This window comes from Talpa occidentalis, unplaced genomic scaffold (assembly GCF_014898055.3).
Source record: "Talpa occidentalis isolate TD23 unplaced genomic scaffold, MPIMG_talOcc4v2.1, whole genome shotgun sequence".
Lineage (NCBI taxonomy): Eukaryota > Metazoa > Chordata > Mammalia > Eulipotyphla > Talpidae > Talpa > Talpa occidentalis.
This window is the reverse complement of record NW_026555331.1, coordinates 142565602-142581751: the sequence shown is the minus strand read 5'-3', so window position 1 is coordinate 142581751 and position 16150 is coordinate 142565602. Positions and strand designations below refer to the sequence as shown.

Sequence of the window (16150 nt, the reverse complement as noted above, 5' to 3'; positions counted from 1 at the left end):
AAGAAATCTGATTCTCCGACCTCCCCAAAGAGTTTGTGAGGCACCTGACAACCTTCCATAAATTCCTTTTCTGTTTACCCTAGCTAGAGCAATTTCTACTGTTTCCAAGGATCCTCACACGGATGGTTTTCTGAGGCTGGAACTCTGTGGCCTTAAATTCTTCATGCTGAAGAAGGCACAATTTTTGCTTTATTTTGTGTTTGCAAATAAAACATTGATTTACCTACTCCTATGTATTTATTCATATTCAGTTAGGCCTTTAATACACAAGCTCCAGGCTCCCCAAATACCAAAGCCGATGTTTTGAGAAAAAATCAAAAGCAAACTTGATTTCTCTCACTTAGAAAGCACACACATTTTTGTGTGAGAAAAATCTTAGCTCACTAGCGCCACCCAGTGTCCTATTGAACTTCATACGTAAGAGATGCAACGTGTTCACTCTAGCGTTGTGGGATCATCTTATCCTTTGACCCATTTTACGTGGACTGGCCATCTCAACATTTTTTACAAACTAAAAATAGCATGGAATAGTGTCCTAGAGCATGAGGTGTGGGGTTAGTAGACCGGGACCTGAATCCCGCTAAACTGTACACACAGGCTTTGTGACTTTGAGCTGATGACTGAGTTTTTCCAAGCCACTTCTGTAAGATGAGCTGAATAAAAGTGCTCACCTCGTAGCATTACTGTGAGGATTTAACAAGACCTAAGACCTGGCCTAATTTGCCATTAGAGAATGACCCATGGGAGTAATCCAGTATATCTATAAGATAAATTTTTAAATGGAGATTTTAAATGCAGTAACTTCACATGACTTCTACAGTCATAAAAGTCATCACTGGCATCTTTCATTGAAGTACTAGTCACATGCATTTCCAGAAGCACTATCCTTAGAAGTAAAAAAGTCTCTTAATTTTTTATGTGGTAAAAATATGTAACACTAAACTTATCATCTTTGCCATTTTTAAGTGTACATTTCATTAGTATTAAGCAAACTCACATTGTTGTGCAATAGATCTCTAGATCTTTGTCATCTTGCAAAACTGAAACTCTATACCCATTTATTGCTAATTCCCCCTCTCCTCTGCCCTTGGCAATCACCTAATTTCTATTTTTATGGATGTTATTACTTTATATACTCCATATGAGAAGAACTCATATAGTATTTGTCCTTCGGTGACTGATTTGTTTTGCTTATTATAATGTGCTTAAGGTTAAGCCATGCTGTGGCATGTGACAAATGTCCTTCCTTTTCAAGGCTATGTAATATTTCATTGTAAATATACACCACGTTTTCTTTATCTAGTCATCTGTTAATGGACAGTGGGTTGCTTCCATCTTGGATATTGTAAATAACATTGCAATGTTATTGGTATGAGTTATTTTTTAATGTTTGGTAGAATTCTCCAGTGAAGCCCTCTGATCCTGGACTTTTCTTTGTTGGGAGATTTTTTTTTTAAATGAGTGTTTTAATATCCTTCCTAGTTATAGGTTCATTGGATTTATTTCTTATGATTCTGTGTTGGTAGATGTATCTAGGAATGTGTCCATTTCCTCTAGGTTATCCAATTTGTTGGCATTATAATTGTTCATAGTAATATTATAGTTATTTTTATTTCTGTGACATCAGTTGTTGTAGTTTTTTTTTTTTTTAAGATTTATTTATTTATTTATACAAGAACCGGCGTACAGGTCAGATGTGCGGGAGGGTGAGAGGATTCACCAGGGACAGAGTGGGGAACAGAACAGACAGACTGACAAAACACACTGCTGAGGGGAGCAGAAGGTGAGGCAGGAGAGGTCTGCCGCGCTATGTGGAACTCTTGCCGGCCGGCCGGGATCGAACCGGTGCTACAGAGGCTGTGGACAGCTTCACAGCACAGCGCTCCACCGCCTGCGCTGCCAGGAGAGGCCCTGTGACATCAGTTGTAATACTATTTTCATTTCTAATTTTAGTTATTTGGATCTCCTTTTGTTTTTAGTCTAAGGTTTGCCAGTTGTGTTAATTTTCTCAAAAAATAATTCTTGGTTTTGCTGAAATTTTTCTGTTGTTTTTAATTCTCTATTTTTATCTCTGTTCTTATTTTTTTTATTTCCTTCTTCCTGCTAGCTTACTTCATTCTTCTTTTCTTAGCTCCTTTATAATGCAAAATTCAGTTGTTGATCTGAAATATTTCTTATTAATGTGACCATTTTGCACAAGTTTTCTCTGTACAGTTTTAGTATATTGTGCTTTTTGTTTTATCTATATCTTCCAAATTCCCTTCTAAATTTCTTTGACTTGATAGCTCTTTAAGAGTGAGTTATATATTTCTACATTCTGTGTATATATATATTTTCTTTTTGCTATTGCTTTCTGGTCTCATTCCAGATGTTGAAGATATTGTTTCAATTTTCTGAAATTTGTGAAGAGTTGTTTTGTGACTTAACAGGCAGTCTATCTTAGAAAATGTACCATGTGTACTTGAGAAGAATGTGTATTCTACTATTTTAGGGTAGTGTTATTTGTCTGTTAAGTCCCATTGCTCCATTTTATTAATCGAGTGCTCTGTTTCCTTATCTTTTGTCTGGTTGTTTTATTCATCACTATTAGGATGAATTTCTGATTATTATCATGTTGTTGTCTATTTCATCTTTCTGCTCTGCCAATGATTCATATACTTGAGAGCCTTGATCTTTCCTTAAATATGACAGAATAAGAAATTCTCACGGAAATTATATTTTACACTAGTGGAATATAAATGTTATCTTGGGAGACTAGATACTCAGTTGGGTGAAGATCTTTAGCGGCAACGAGAATTTGGGTCACTGGTTCACTCTCCTTAAAAAAACTTCCCTGTCTTCCATACACTGTGGCCCCATCTGACTTCCACCTATTTCTCCAATTCCATCCCATGATGCTTCACTGCTAATTACTCTGCTCAAATAACACTGACCTTTCCTGTTCTTAAATACCACTTTCTGTTCTTAAATACCACTTTCTTCACACACACAGACTCGCAGACACACACACACACACCCCCCACCCCCACCCCCACCCATATCATTCAAGTTTTAGTATATATGAAATATTTTTTGAGAAGATTCCACAAGCATCCTTGATGTTTGGTGACTTTCAGTCATATAACAATGATTTTCTATTAAAATGTTTTGTTATGAGGGTATAATTGTCACAGTATATAAGGCATTTTATATAAATATTCATTAGTTTGATATTTTAAAATATTTATAAATACAGTCTGTGTGCTTCCATTGTGCTTTGGTGCTGGGTCTCACCAACATTGGAGAAGGGCCTAGAAGGAAGTTATCTGAACAGAATTACTAATTATAGCAAAATATTGAGGCATTTGGCTTTTTTCCCTTAGCACATTTAAGTTCTATCCAAATGATAGAACAGCATTTATTCATACAATAAGATTGTTTGAAACTTATGAAATGCTGAGAAATGTTTATGATGAAAAAAATATACAGTATGTAATGTCTATGTGAAAAAAAACATAAAAAGAAATGAAATATTTCTCAAGATGGTAGGATTAAGGAATCTCTTCTGATTTTCGGTGTATCTCCACTACTACATTTCACGGTAATTTGAATAAAAAGCAAGAATACAGCTTGTTTCCCCTGTTGCCTATGGAGACGTGCGCTCCTCCACCAACAGCAGAATTTCCTCTGCTTTGGTGCATTAGCATAATAAGCAGCCGGTCACACAACACACTACAGATCGAGATCAAATGTCTGTTGGGTGAGAAATATTATAAAGAATAAATCTACAAAAATGGACAGTTTAGCAGGGGAATAAATTGGAGGGATTCTGGAGAGCAGCTGTGTGACCTTGTCTGGCTCCCAGTTTCATGAGGTGGAGGACTTAGATTCCTGCAGTTCTCCTGCCACTGAAGAGAAGAGGGAGGAAGTGAGCTCCAATGGAGGTGATCACAGGGCGTAGGCACTGAAAAAAGGACAAGGAGGAGTGGGTGATGGAGGACAGAATAAGTGCAAAGGCACAGCCTTACAGGAGTGTTGGTGTCCTGAAAGTCTGCATAATGTTCCATGTGGCAGAACTTTTGAAAAGTCACCCTGAGAAGTTATTTGCGAGGATTGGAGGAAAGAGAATTGCCTCCCAGGAGGCAAATCAACTAGAATGTTGACTTGAAATGTTTAGAGATATAATGAGGGACTGAAGGCAGGAGGGTGGCAATGGAGAGGAATTTGAAAGGCAGCAGGAAAGAGAATCCAGAGCCCTGACTAATCAGAAGGGAAGTCTAGGGCAGTAGCCAGGATTCTGGCTGAGGACTTGAGTGCACTGGTAGGACAACTGTTGCCAGACAGGACCCCAGAAACCAACAAGGACTTTATATTAGTTTATATTTTAGGTTGAAAACTGTCTGCTTCTTTCCCAGGTTCCAATCCTAGGGGGAGGCACAATGTTTAGATTTACATTTTATATTTACATAGGTTGAGCTCTATAGTTAACATAATTAGAGAAAGAAATCCCACAATGAATTCCAGACCTTCTTAGGCATGGCCTTTTGTCAATACTCAGAGCTGGGTATGCAGTAAATCCTGAAGCATTAATGAATAAATACTGACCCCCAGTGTCTAGGAGCAGAAATTAAGATAAAAAAATAATCATCATAAAATTCCAAGACTCCTAGGATAGTACCTGGAATTTCAATTGCAAATGATGTTCTTGGCCATTTAATTCAGAATCCTGGGGTGCTTCAGACATAAAAGTACTGATAAGCTAACCTGTGGCTAGTGGCTGCCTGGAGAATACGAATAAATGTTTTCTAGGACAAGAATCAGAATAGATGAAAATGACTTCAAACATGGACACGTAGCTATGTGAAGGCCTTTGTCTCTCAACTCCAAGGTCCAGACTGCACCACTCCAATGAGTAGTTATGTGATTAATTAAATACAGACTCCAGCTCTGATTCCCCACTTTGGTCAACATTGCATCAAATCAGATTTCCCGTTAAGCAGATGCACAGTTGTGTGGCAAGAGTGAATTCAAGAGAAATGCATGAGTCAACTCTTTGCAGCAAGGTAAGTCAGCTGGAATTGTTTCATTATGAGAAAGCAACCATCTAACATGTTGGTCAACAGTTGGTGCAGTTTCTGTAGACTGGAAACTATGTGCTGGCTCTTTGTAGTCACCTTTATGTCACATTCTGTATTAAGGTTTTTACAAGCTTGGCTTGTAAAATGAACAGGCTGAACAATGAAGCTGTCTTGAAAAGGTAGTGTCTCCAAAAACAGTGATTCAAAAGAGCACCTGTACCCCTATGTTTATTGCAGCACTATTTACAATAGGTAAACCCTGGAAACAACCCAAATGCCCAAAAACAGATGACTGGATCAAGAAGATGTGGCATATATATATGCACAACGTGTATATATATATATATATATATATATATATATATATATATATACAATGGACTATTATTCAGCAATCAAAAAGAGATAAGTTCATGCCATTCACAGCAACGTGGATGGAGCTAGAAGGAATTATGCTCAGTGAAATAAGCCAGAAGGAAAAAGAAAAATATCGGATGGTTTCACTTATAACAGGAATATAGGGGAACCAAATAAGACATCAGTGTAAAAAAAGTAATAATAACAGTACAAAACACAACAAAGCAAAAACAGACAATTATAAACCAGAGACATCCTGCAGGGGAGGAGGAGGGAGAGGGATCCGACGGGAGGGAGGGAGGGAGGAGCTCAGGGGACTGAGGTGATGGTGCACGAGTGCCTTGGGGAAGGAAACTCTATGGGGACTCAATCTGAGGGGGAGGGGGGAAGCAAATATTGTCCAAAAAAATGTAAAAAAATGATAAATGTTAAAATTTCAAAAAATTTTAAAAAAGGACATTAAAAAAAAAAAAAGAAAAGGTAGTGTCTCCTTCAGGATAACAGGATATTTTTCATATACCTTGCTTTTAAAGTGAGAATAGATTTTAAGGCGTAAGTGGCCAACCCCAACATAAAGGAAAGGCAAGTCTTTAGTGCCAAGTGGATTCGTTTGACTTCTGAGGGGGCAATGCAAAGCAGTGATTGCAGACCTGCGGAAGGAGCAGTAGAAGCCACTTTGGAGTCACAAGGATTCAAGCTGAGCCATGACACTGAGCTGAGTAACCCAAGGGGCACTTGTAAGGTGGCTGCTGCAGAGTGCTAAAGTGCAAGGAAACAGACGCCCAGAGATTAAGTAGAGAGCCAATGGTGACACAAGGGGATGATACTCCGAAGCACTGCAATCAAAATAGAAGGTTTTGCAGCAAGAGAAATAGGGTAGAATGTCCAGCATAGGGACTATAGTCAATAACACTGTGCTTATTTGAAAGTTACTAAGAGAATGGCTCCTGAAAGTTCTCATCACAAGAATAAAACTTAGGCAACTATGTATGGAACAAATGTTAACCATATAGCCACACATACACAAAGATTGAATCATTATGTTATACATCTGACACTAAAAATATTTTGTTAATTACGCCTCAATTTTTTATAAATAAATTCCATTCCTATTTGTTCAGCTACCAGGGGAAGGTAATCCTAATCTTGTTTCTTTTTTGTTGTATCAACAGACAAGTTACTTGTTGGCCGAATATATGACAGCAACCCCATATAGAGCATAATTTATCTCTTGACAATATAATACAGACTTAAGAATTTTTCCCTTGTTATTGATATTTTAAGAATAAAAAGCACATAGAGCAAGACACTGCAGTGACTGTACTTAACACAAGGTTGTTTTGGTTGCTGCTTTGTCCTTTTTATTCTCTGATCACTTTATTTTTCTTGGTTTTAAAATTTTCAAATCTACAGAAAAGTTGAAAAAATAGCACAATGGTACATTATAAATCCTCACCTCAATTCATCAATAGTGACATGTGTTGTGTCTGCGTCTTCTCAAGCTCTGTACACATACGGACGACCTAGTGTTGACTGAGCCATAGGGTGTGAGTCACAGACATCAAGACATCTCCCCATTAAATCCCTCAGTCCTCAAAATAGCCTTTTAAACTTTTAATTAAAATATCCACCTTAGGGGACCTCCCTGGTGGTGCAAGGGGTTAAGTCTCAGCACTATGAAGCTATCCGCAGCTACTGCAGCAGGAGTTTGATCCCCAGCCAGGGAGCTACCCACATGGCACAGCAGACCTCTCCTGTCTCGCTTGCTGCTCTCCTCAGCAGTATATTTCAGTAGATCTGCCTGTTCTGCTCCCCACTCTCTCTCCGGTGAATCCTCTCACACCCCCAGCTCCTGCACCTCTGGCCTACACCCCAGCTCTTGAATGCATAAATAAATAAATGTTAAAAAAAATCCAACTTAATGTCAAATGTTGATGTCCAAATCCCCAAAGTGAAGCATTCGGAGGTGGGCTTAGTGGGTAGATTTACAAGCAGTTGGGAGGGTAGATCCCTCGTGAGGACACAAAAGCCCCAAAAGAGGAAAAGACCAGAGTGCCCACACTTCCTACCACACAGAGATACAGCAAGAAGGTATCTGTCTAAAAACCAGGAAGAGTATCCTCATCAGAAACCAACTCCGCCAGCACCCTGCTCTCTCTCTCCCAGCCTCCAAACTGTGAACCCCCCAGACTATGATATTCTGTTATAGCAGCCTGAGCAGACTAAGATAAACATCTATGATTTATTATCATTCTTTGCTTTAATCTCAAATTGCCCCAAATTTGGCACTTGAAGCTTTTTTGTGTGTCCTCTGTGCCACAGGCCATTTTCTTTTTTTTTTTCCTGACTCCAGATGTTCTAAGACTTTATCTGCCCCAAATTTGGAGACCATCTTTCAAACATTCCTGATGCTGAGGAAATGGCCAAGCGCGCAATGCGGGCTCATTATTGTGGCTCTTTCAGAGGACACAGCCAGGGCTGGGAGTGGGCGGGGAGCAAAGGGTAGCGGCCATGGAAGAGAGAAAATACACATGCACGTTCACACAAACAGCTCCAGTGCAAAACCAGGGACACAGAGCTCCTTCCCCACCTTGTCTCCCCTTCTCCCATAGCGAGCAGCCTGATTTACAATAACATTTATAAATTCAGTCATCTTTTTAAACCCACAAAATTGTTTCAGAATTACTGATTTAGTCCAGGAACATTTTCCTCTTTAAGCACTTGAGCATCAGAATGACCAAATTATCCCACATTATCCTGCAGATAGAACCAGGCCGGCAGGCTCCTGGACAGCAACCCGAGTTACTGCAGACTGTGTTCCGTCGAGACTTGAACTGGACACACAGCCACGGTGGCTGTCAGGTCTCTCGAGCTCTGAAAGGGACGACATTCGGAGCAGATGACAGATGGCCTCCCTCCCAACCTACTGAAGGCTGTTTAAGTTGTTTTCCCTTCCCAGATCCATCCTGGTTTGCATCTGGCGTTTATTTCAAAATAACCCCAGTTTGCAGATGGGGGTGGGAGGAAGCAGAAAAAAGCTAGAGGTATCGGTGCTCACAGGTGGACACGGTGCTGGTTGGGAGAAGCATGTTCTTTGTGCTACTTATGCTCTCAGCTTTTTGGATAGTTAAGACTGTTCATAATATAAAGGATTTTTTTTTTTAAATGTATTCCTGACAAATCAGAAGCAGCACAAGTTTAAGCGGGGAGTCCCAGCTCAAATAAAAGGCACCTAAGATGGGACTCGATTATGTGCACAGAGGAAACACTGGTGACCCTCCAGTGGACCTGGCTGAGGGTAACCTTTTTTTTCCCCCCTATTTGCCTACTTAAGATTCCAGGAACTTAATTGTACAGATAGATTATCCCCCAACAAACAGCTTGAACAACTGTGAAAGGAGTAACTCTAATCTGCTGATCATCTGGCTAAAGAGCTTTGTCCTTGGAGGGAGACTGAGTGGTTTAAGTTCCCCGCATGGCCCAACGTGAAGCCCCCAGGGACCGCAGAACCTGGCATCTGCCGTGGCTAGATCTGCTGGGAGGCAAGGCATGACCCGCTGTGAGACGTGGGGAGGGACACGAGAGCCAAAAACTTGCAAAATCTGATTATGCAAAAGACAGATACAGGAAACATGACCAAGCTCTGCACTGTGGAGTTTTGGAGGGAACATCAACATGTGAAAAACTGTCCAGGGAAGAGGGAAACTGAACTCTGATGAGACTTGCTGTTTGGAAAAGCATCAAAAAGAAACAAAAATGACATCGGGAATGATGACTCTTCTAACCAGTACAGCTGTTTCCCGTATTCTATCTTGGCATAAACAGTAATCAAATAAGATAATAAACAACTATGATACCACAAAAACAAGGGGAGGAAGGTGCTTGACCTCTGACTTCCCTCTTTCTGGAGGGCAACATGACTGGGAGGAGCTGCTTCTTGGCCATCAAATTGACTGATCACTGCCCAAAAGGAGCTGGTTTCACAGGTCACGCACTGATCCAAAAACATGTTTTCCCCAATGAGAGGCTTCCCGGGTCAGAAGATAGATAACCACTCCCACTAATGTACAGTGTAGGAGCTGCATTTCAGTGAAAGTGGTCATGCTCCCAGATGAGAAAGAATCTGCAAAGTAGGGGCCAAAGAACCTGGTTGTGCTTGGAAACAGGTCACAGTAAGAACTACCTTCTTTGCACATCTTAGCAAGGAAAAATACATGACATGATGTATTCTAACCAAGGATGCTTTGCTAATTCAGTGCTCAAATTAGAGCTAGATGACACAAGAACAGCCACTTTCAAAAGCTGAACTTCTGTTCTTTTAGGAGAAAACAAATGCTTAGCACTGGACACAGTACACATCTGAGATATTTAAAAAGTAAAATTCTAGGTATGGCATCTTGGTGCTGCCCTCATCTTACCAGACTGGGCCGGGAGAGAAGACAGATCTAGGTGGCTCAAAGGCAAATCCGACCTGGCAGCAGGAAGAGCTGCCCTCTCCAAGAACTAAATTTCTAGAATGTATTAGCTACCTTTTCTTAAAAATTAAAAAAAAAAAAAAATCCCTACTTTATTCTAGTTTCAGAACAGAAGAGTGTTAAGATTAGGATATAGATAAGGCAGGCCCCAAGATCCTCCCTGTGCCAAAAATTCTGGACTACTTGTAAATCAGGAAGAGAAAAACAGGTCCACAAGGGGGTAAGGCTGGAGGGTTGGAGTTGTCAAAAATCATTTCAGATGAAATTTTGTCAACGGCTATTCATTTATGTCAGCCAAGTTCTAAAACACAATAAAGCCAAATGGTATCTGAAAGTATCAGCAACAATCACCCCTGTTTTAGGAAGTCCCCAAGATGCCAAGTGGCTGGGCACAAGTCTAACCCTGTGTGCAGGGCAGGCTGCACCGCCCTGGGAGTGGACTTCCAGAGGCAGGACAAGAAGTCAGCTCCAGGGCTCCGAGCTGCATGAACACAAGGTCACCACTTGCACTAAAAATTCAGAGGCCAACTGTAGAGAAGATTTGCAAAAACGGTCTGAGTGGAGCCTCAGCATCAGTTTGGAATGCTAGGAAGATCTGGTACTTGCACTCTCCATCCTGATGTCTGAACTCCTAAAGAATCTTCGAAAAAGAAGGGATGTGGTGGAGAAACAGCAGTTGCTCAGAAACGTAAAACATCCACGTTCCGTGTCCTCATGCATCACAGATGTGGTCGGCTGCAAGCAGACCCTCCTGCCCGTCAGCAGTGCTGGAGGAGTCCCGAGGTAAGGATGAGGGTGACTGTGCAGCAGCAAGGGCTTTAAAATTCGTTTCCTTCAGGTGCCACTGGCAATAAAATGGACAAACCAATTGGACTATGGAGAACCATGAAAAATGGCAACTCACAGAAATTTTTCCCTGGACTTTATATTGAAATGTTAACTCGCTTTGAAATGAGGCAATATGTTAAGGAAAGGATTACTTACATATCCACAGCCTCTTAAAAACAGAGTGTAGGTAACAGTATCAAGACTGACAGGCGATCAATTGTGTGCGTGGCTGACCTTCGCTCCTGCCCGCTGCGAGCTGTCGTGTTTCCCTTCTGCTGATGAATGACAAATGCGACCGGTCCAGGATGCCATCTCTCCTGCTCATGTGAGCAGGCCTGCATGCTCTGTATTCTGCCTACCCTGGGCCCCAGCCTTCCATTTATAGAGAATTAGGTGGTGTGTCTGTTGAAATAAATACGACTCCTTGAGTGTTTTGAGAAGATGTGAGCCAAAGGCAGTTCAGACGCTTTCACCTAATATTTATCAATCACAAGCAGAATCCTTGGGAATAGCATATCCAGTTACAGAACTTTATTTTTAAACCAATTTTAGGTACCCAAAGGTCAAAGTTCACAAAACAAAAAGAGAACACAAACAGCGATAGTTGTCTACATGCTGCTAATCCTAGCAGCCAAAGGAGAATCCTACCGAAAGTCACACGCACGAGTCTCTGGACAAGAGCCCGAGCAAAGGGCCTTGTTTGCTGCTGGCTGTCAAGGAACCCACCTGTGACTGACCCCCTTTAGGGCCTCCGGTCTTAACTAGTGAAGCATCCCTTTTCCTACAAGAAAAGACTAGTAATAAATACTGAAGTATAGTGTATTTTTACAGTATCCCTTACCACCATCCCAGAAAGTCTTACTAGATCTCAAAGTCAACTACTTATTGGAATAAGTAGTGCCTGCCAGTGGTGACTCAACAATCATTTCATGAAGCGTGAATATCCAAACTTCATCTCTGCTTGTCACTCTCCCAGCTCAGGAACTTACAGGAACTTCTCTAGCTTTAGTGAGTAAACTAATCTGGGCAGCAGGAGAGCCAACTCACAAGGCTTATGACCCACGCCCTCGGGCACCCTGACTAAGGCTTTTATCTCGGTCAACATAATTTCTCTAGTTACCTCTATAAATACTACCCCACAGCCTAGCTCTTGAAAGCGCTGGAAAAAGATCAGGAAAAAGGAAAAAGGAGACACCAGCACCCGTAACACACTGCATGCAGCCCCTTCTGCAGTTCTTCCTTGCCAGCACCCGAGAGAGACACTTTATTTTTGAGCTTTTTTCACTTTTCCTTGATCCTCTACTTTCTTAATGGCTGCTCGGATGGCCTCTTGGTCGCCCAGGAACTGGTGAGGCCCAACAGCACGCAGGTTCTCATCCAGCTCCAGAAGGATGGGGACGCCCGTGGGGAGGGTGATGTTGATGATGTCTTCGTCAGAGATACCTGCATGAGGAGAGGAAGGACAGGGCGTAAGGACAAGTCAGGAGGCAGCTCTGCCAGCTGTTTAATTGCATGTTTAGAATCACTTAACTGAGGGCCTCCCCGGTGGTGCAGTGAGTTGAATGCAGCACTATGAAGCTGTCTGCAGCCTCTGCAGCACGGGTTCGATTTCCGGCCAGCCAGGGAGATACCCACATGGCACGGCAGACCTCTCCTGTCTCGCCCGCTGCTCCCCTCAGTAGTGTTTTCAGTCCATCTGCCTGTTCTGCTCCCTGCTCTGTCTGGTGAATTCTCTCACCCTCCTGTGCCTCTGGCCTGTACCCCAGTTCTTGTATAAATAAAATAAATCTTTAAAAAAAAATAGGGCCTCCCCAGGTGGCGCAGCGGTTGAGCGCTGGGTTGCAAAGCTGCCCGCAGCCTCTGCAGCTCCGGTTCGATCCCCAGCCACTGGGCGAGGGTCCCACATGGCACGCAGACCTCTCTTGCTGCGCAGACCTCTCCTGCCTCCCGCCGCTCCCCTCAGTGGTGTGTTTTGTCAGTCTGCCTGTTCTGTTCCCCACTCTGGCTCTGGTGTATCCTCTCACCCTCCTGTGCTTCTGACTGTACCCAGTGCTTGTATAAATAAATAAATAAATAAATAAATCAATAAATAAATCAATAAATCTTTTTTTAAAAAAAGAATCACTTAGCTGTGAGGGATTCCAGCTAAGTTCCCAAAAGTTAAGAATGTGCTAGAAGTTTAAAAAAAAAAAATGCTTAGAGAGTCACATGCATCTGATCTTAGCACAGTGGGTATCTCTTGGAGTGACCTGTTCCTGTTTCCTATTTGAATCTTAGAGAAATGAAAATTTTTCTTTCCATGCACACAGATGTAGAAAAGCAATCAGGTTTTCCTGGGAATCACTTAATCTTGAAAAATCTGAAAGTGAACCAGGATTTTCTGGGTTTTTTTCCTTTTATATGCCATGCCCAGGTGAGCTAAAATTTGTCTCAGAATATAGCTCAATTGATTAGAATGTGGTTGGTTTTCCAATATGGAGGAGACTTGGAATGTGCTGGGGGAGATCCGGGCAAGAAGAAACAGTGCCCTAGACGTTTAGGAAGCTCCACCAAGAGGACTCGAGGCAGGGCTTAATGAACAGCCTGCCTTGCAAACAGGCTTCATTCTCTTATTGCTCCTTAACATTCCAACTTCCAGAAGACGGTACGCGTAAGAGACAAGTCTCCTTCGGTTCTTCTTTAAATACAGCTGAATGGCAGGTAGTTCAACTCTGACCAGAAGCACCAGAGGACTCCGAATTGAAGTAAGAATAGTAGCAGCAGTGGTAGTAATAACATTTTTTATCATCAGGGCTACTTTTAACAATAAACAGCTGACATGTGCTGAGCACATTCTACATGCAGGCACTCTTCGAACCACTTTCTATGTATTAACTTATTTAATCATCACTGCAATTCTATGAGGATATGAGCTATTTTCTTCCATGTAACAAGCTCTGGGCTAGAAAGTTTAAGTAAACAACTCGAGCTCACACAGCTTGTAAGTCAAACCTTGGCGTCTGTGATTACAGGAAATGTAATGCTCTCGAGTTTCTCTGAGTTCAAAACAGGCAAAGAGAAGGAGGTAAGCAAAGTGAAAAGCAATTAACATTATTCAAATTATCTAGTTTAGAAACACACCATTATCACATAAATTCTCACCACATGCTTCCCTGTATATTAACTGAAAGGAGTGAGGGGGAGCACTTGGGGTGTAATCAGGGCAGAATAGGCTATTTTCAAATGGCAAGCACAAGAGAAGGGACTCAGGAAAAGCTTTTCTAGCATGCCTTGCAAAGGGTCAATACACTTTGTCACTTTAGTCACCGTTCCTAACCGTGAGTGCCAGTGACGGGTTACAGAGTGACAGCCCTGGGCCCCGGCCACTGAGCCAGTTCTTTTTTAGAATTCTATATCCAGGCCCAGAAGAGCGATTTCAGAAGATTTTTGCACAAATTGTACCTACTCAAACAGCTACAAAGCAATGGAAAGAATCTGAACTTGGAAGTCAGTGTCTATTCCCAATGTGCTGGCCATCTCGTCCTCTGCCGGCCATACCTCAATATATGAACAATATAACTTCAGGCAAGTAACCTCTCTAGCCTCCACTGCCTCTGTCAAATTAAAAAAAGAAGAAAGAAAGAAAGTAAAGCCACCCTTCCTCTAATAGCATTACAAAGGGTGGAGGGCAGGAGGAACACACTTCCAAGACAACACATGTGAAAAAGTGTTTGTTTTTCTCTATTTCGAATTCTTTACTAGGTAGAAGAGTCAAAGAGCAGGCTACTAAAACACTATTTTGTCCTGCCATGCTCCCATCCCCAGACTGCAACCCTATACAAGATCACGATCCAAACTACAGCTGGCAAGAGCAGATAAATTCAGACCAGACAGCCAGCTTTCGGCTGGGAGGGAACTTGGATTCTAAGAGCCCTCTGGCTCCACCAGGTCAGCTCTGTCGGCTGGCTGCACAGCAGCTGCCACAGGCATTCCTTGCCAAGGGAATGTCCTGGAGACAAGAGGGGGCCCCAATAGCCGGTGGTTTAGGGCATGGTCTGCAGAACTCAGTCATTCTTATCTCAAATCTAGGGGACGTTATGGAGGTCCCCAGGTCCGACTTCCATGTGCAAAGTACTCTGTGAAGGACACATGTGACCGTAGTCAGGATTTTACCTCCACTGAACTATACTTTCGTTTACAGAAGTTCCTCTGTTTTATCCTAAATGCCTAAGGAAAGCAGAAGCCCTTCATGAGAGGCCTGAGAAACACGGGGACACCAACCACTGTTAACGTCCATCTGCCATGCAAGGACCGTGCTTTATCTGTCCCCAAAGTCTGTGAGCACACAACTCACTGAATTATAGGATAATACGGATTTAGATTGATCCAATTAATCTATAAAAACCAATTTGTCAGACCAGCAGTTAGCAAAGTTGACCATGTTTGACAAATGTTTACCAGAAGAAATAGAAAAAGATGAGCGTACAAATCTGTGAGTATCACGAATCTACTAGCATCTCAGATTCACTGGTCTTATGTGCTTTCGCATCACCAAAGATTAATCTTTATGAAAGTTCTTGGACCTAGAATTTTACTTTTAGATGACTAAATATTTCACTTTTATTCAATACTGTACTGGAGATGTAGCTAGGACACCAGGCAAAAAATGAAAGAAAAAGGACCTAGTTTAAAAAGGAAAAAGTAAAACTATCTCTATTAGCAGATGACATAATCCCACTAAAATAGTATTGGAGCTAATAAATTCAGCAGCGTTTCAAGATACAAGATCAATATATAAACATCAATTGTATTTCTATACTGCAGCAATGAGCACATCAAAAGTGAAAGGACGAAAATAATTCCATTTACAATAGCATCAAAAAGAATAAAATATGTAAAAAAAAATTTAACCAAAGAAGTATAGAACTTATACTATAAAACACAGCTAAGAAAATTAAAAGAAAAAATAAATGGAAAGACATCTCATTGTCATGGAATTGGAAGATTTAATATTATTAAGATGGTAATAGACAATTATGTGCAGGAAGAATAGTCTTTTCACATGCAAAAGAACTGGACCCCTACTTCATAACCATATATAAAAATGAATTCAAAATGGATCAAAGACTTAGATGTAAGAGTTAAAACTGTAAAACTCTTAGAAGAAAACATAGCAGTAAAATCTTCATGACTTATTAAGCAGTGGTTTCTTAGACATGACACCAAATATACCAAATGAAAGAAAAAAGCAATAAAAGAAAAAAGATAAACTGGGCATATAAACATTTAAAATTTTTGTGCTTCAAGAAAGTGAAAAGACAACACACAGAATGGGAGAAAATTTTTGCAAATCATGTACCTGATAAGCAACTTGTATCTAGAATAAAGAACAATTATACTTCAATAATAAAAGCCAAATGACCAAATTTTAAAAATGGACAAAATATCTGAACA

General features: G+C 41.2%; 1 protein-coding gene across 8 annotated transcripts in view; it reads right to left on the bottom strand.

The window, feature by feature from the left end:
- Positions 1-11118: 11118 nt before the first annotated feature.
- BPGM (bisphosphoglycerate mutase) overlaps positions 11119-16150 on the bottom strand; it is a 40104-nt gene continuing 35072 nt past the window's right edge. For all 8 annotated transcript variants that reach the window (XM_054692678.1, XM_037513477.2, XM_037513519.2 and 5 more), the window contains one exon: positions 11119-12160. In XM_054692678.1, coding sequence (XP_054548653.1) covers positions 11982-12160 — 179 coding nt within the window. In that variant the 3' untranslated portion in view covers positions 11119-11981. The remainder of the gene's footprint in view (positions 12161-16150) is intronic.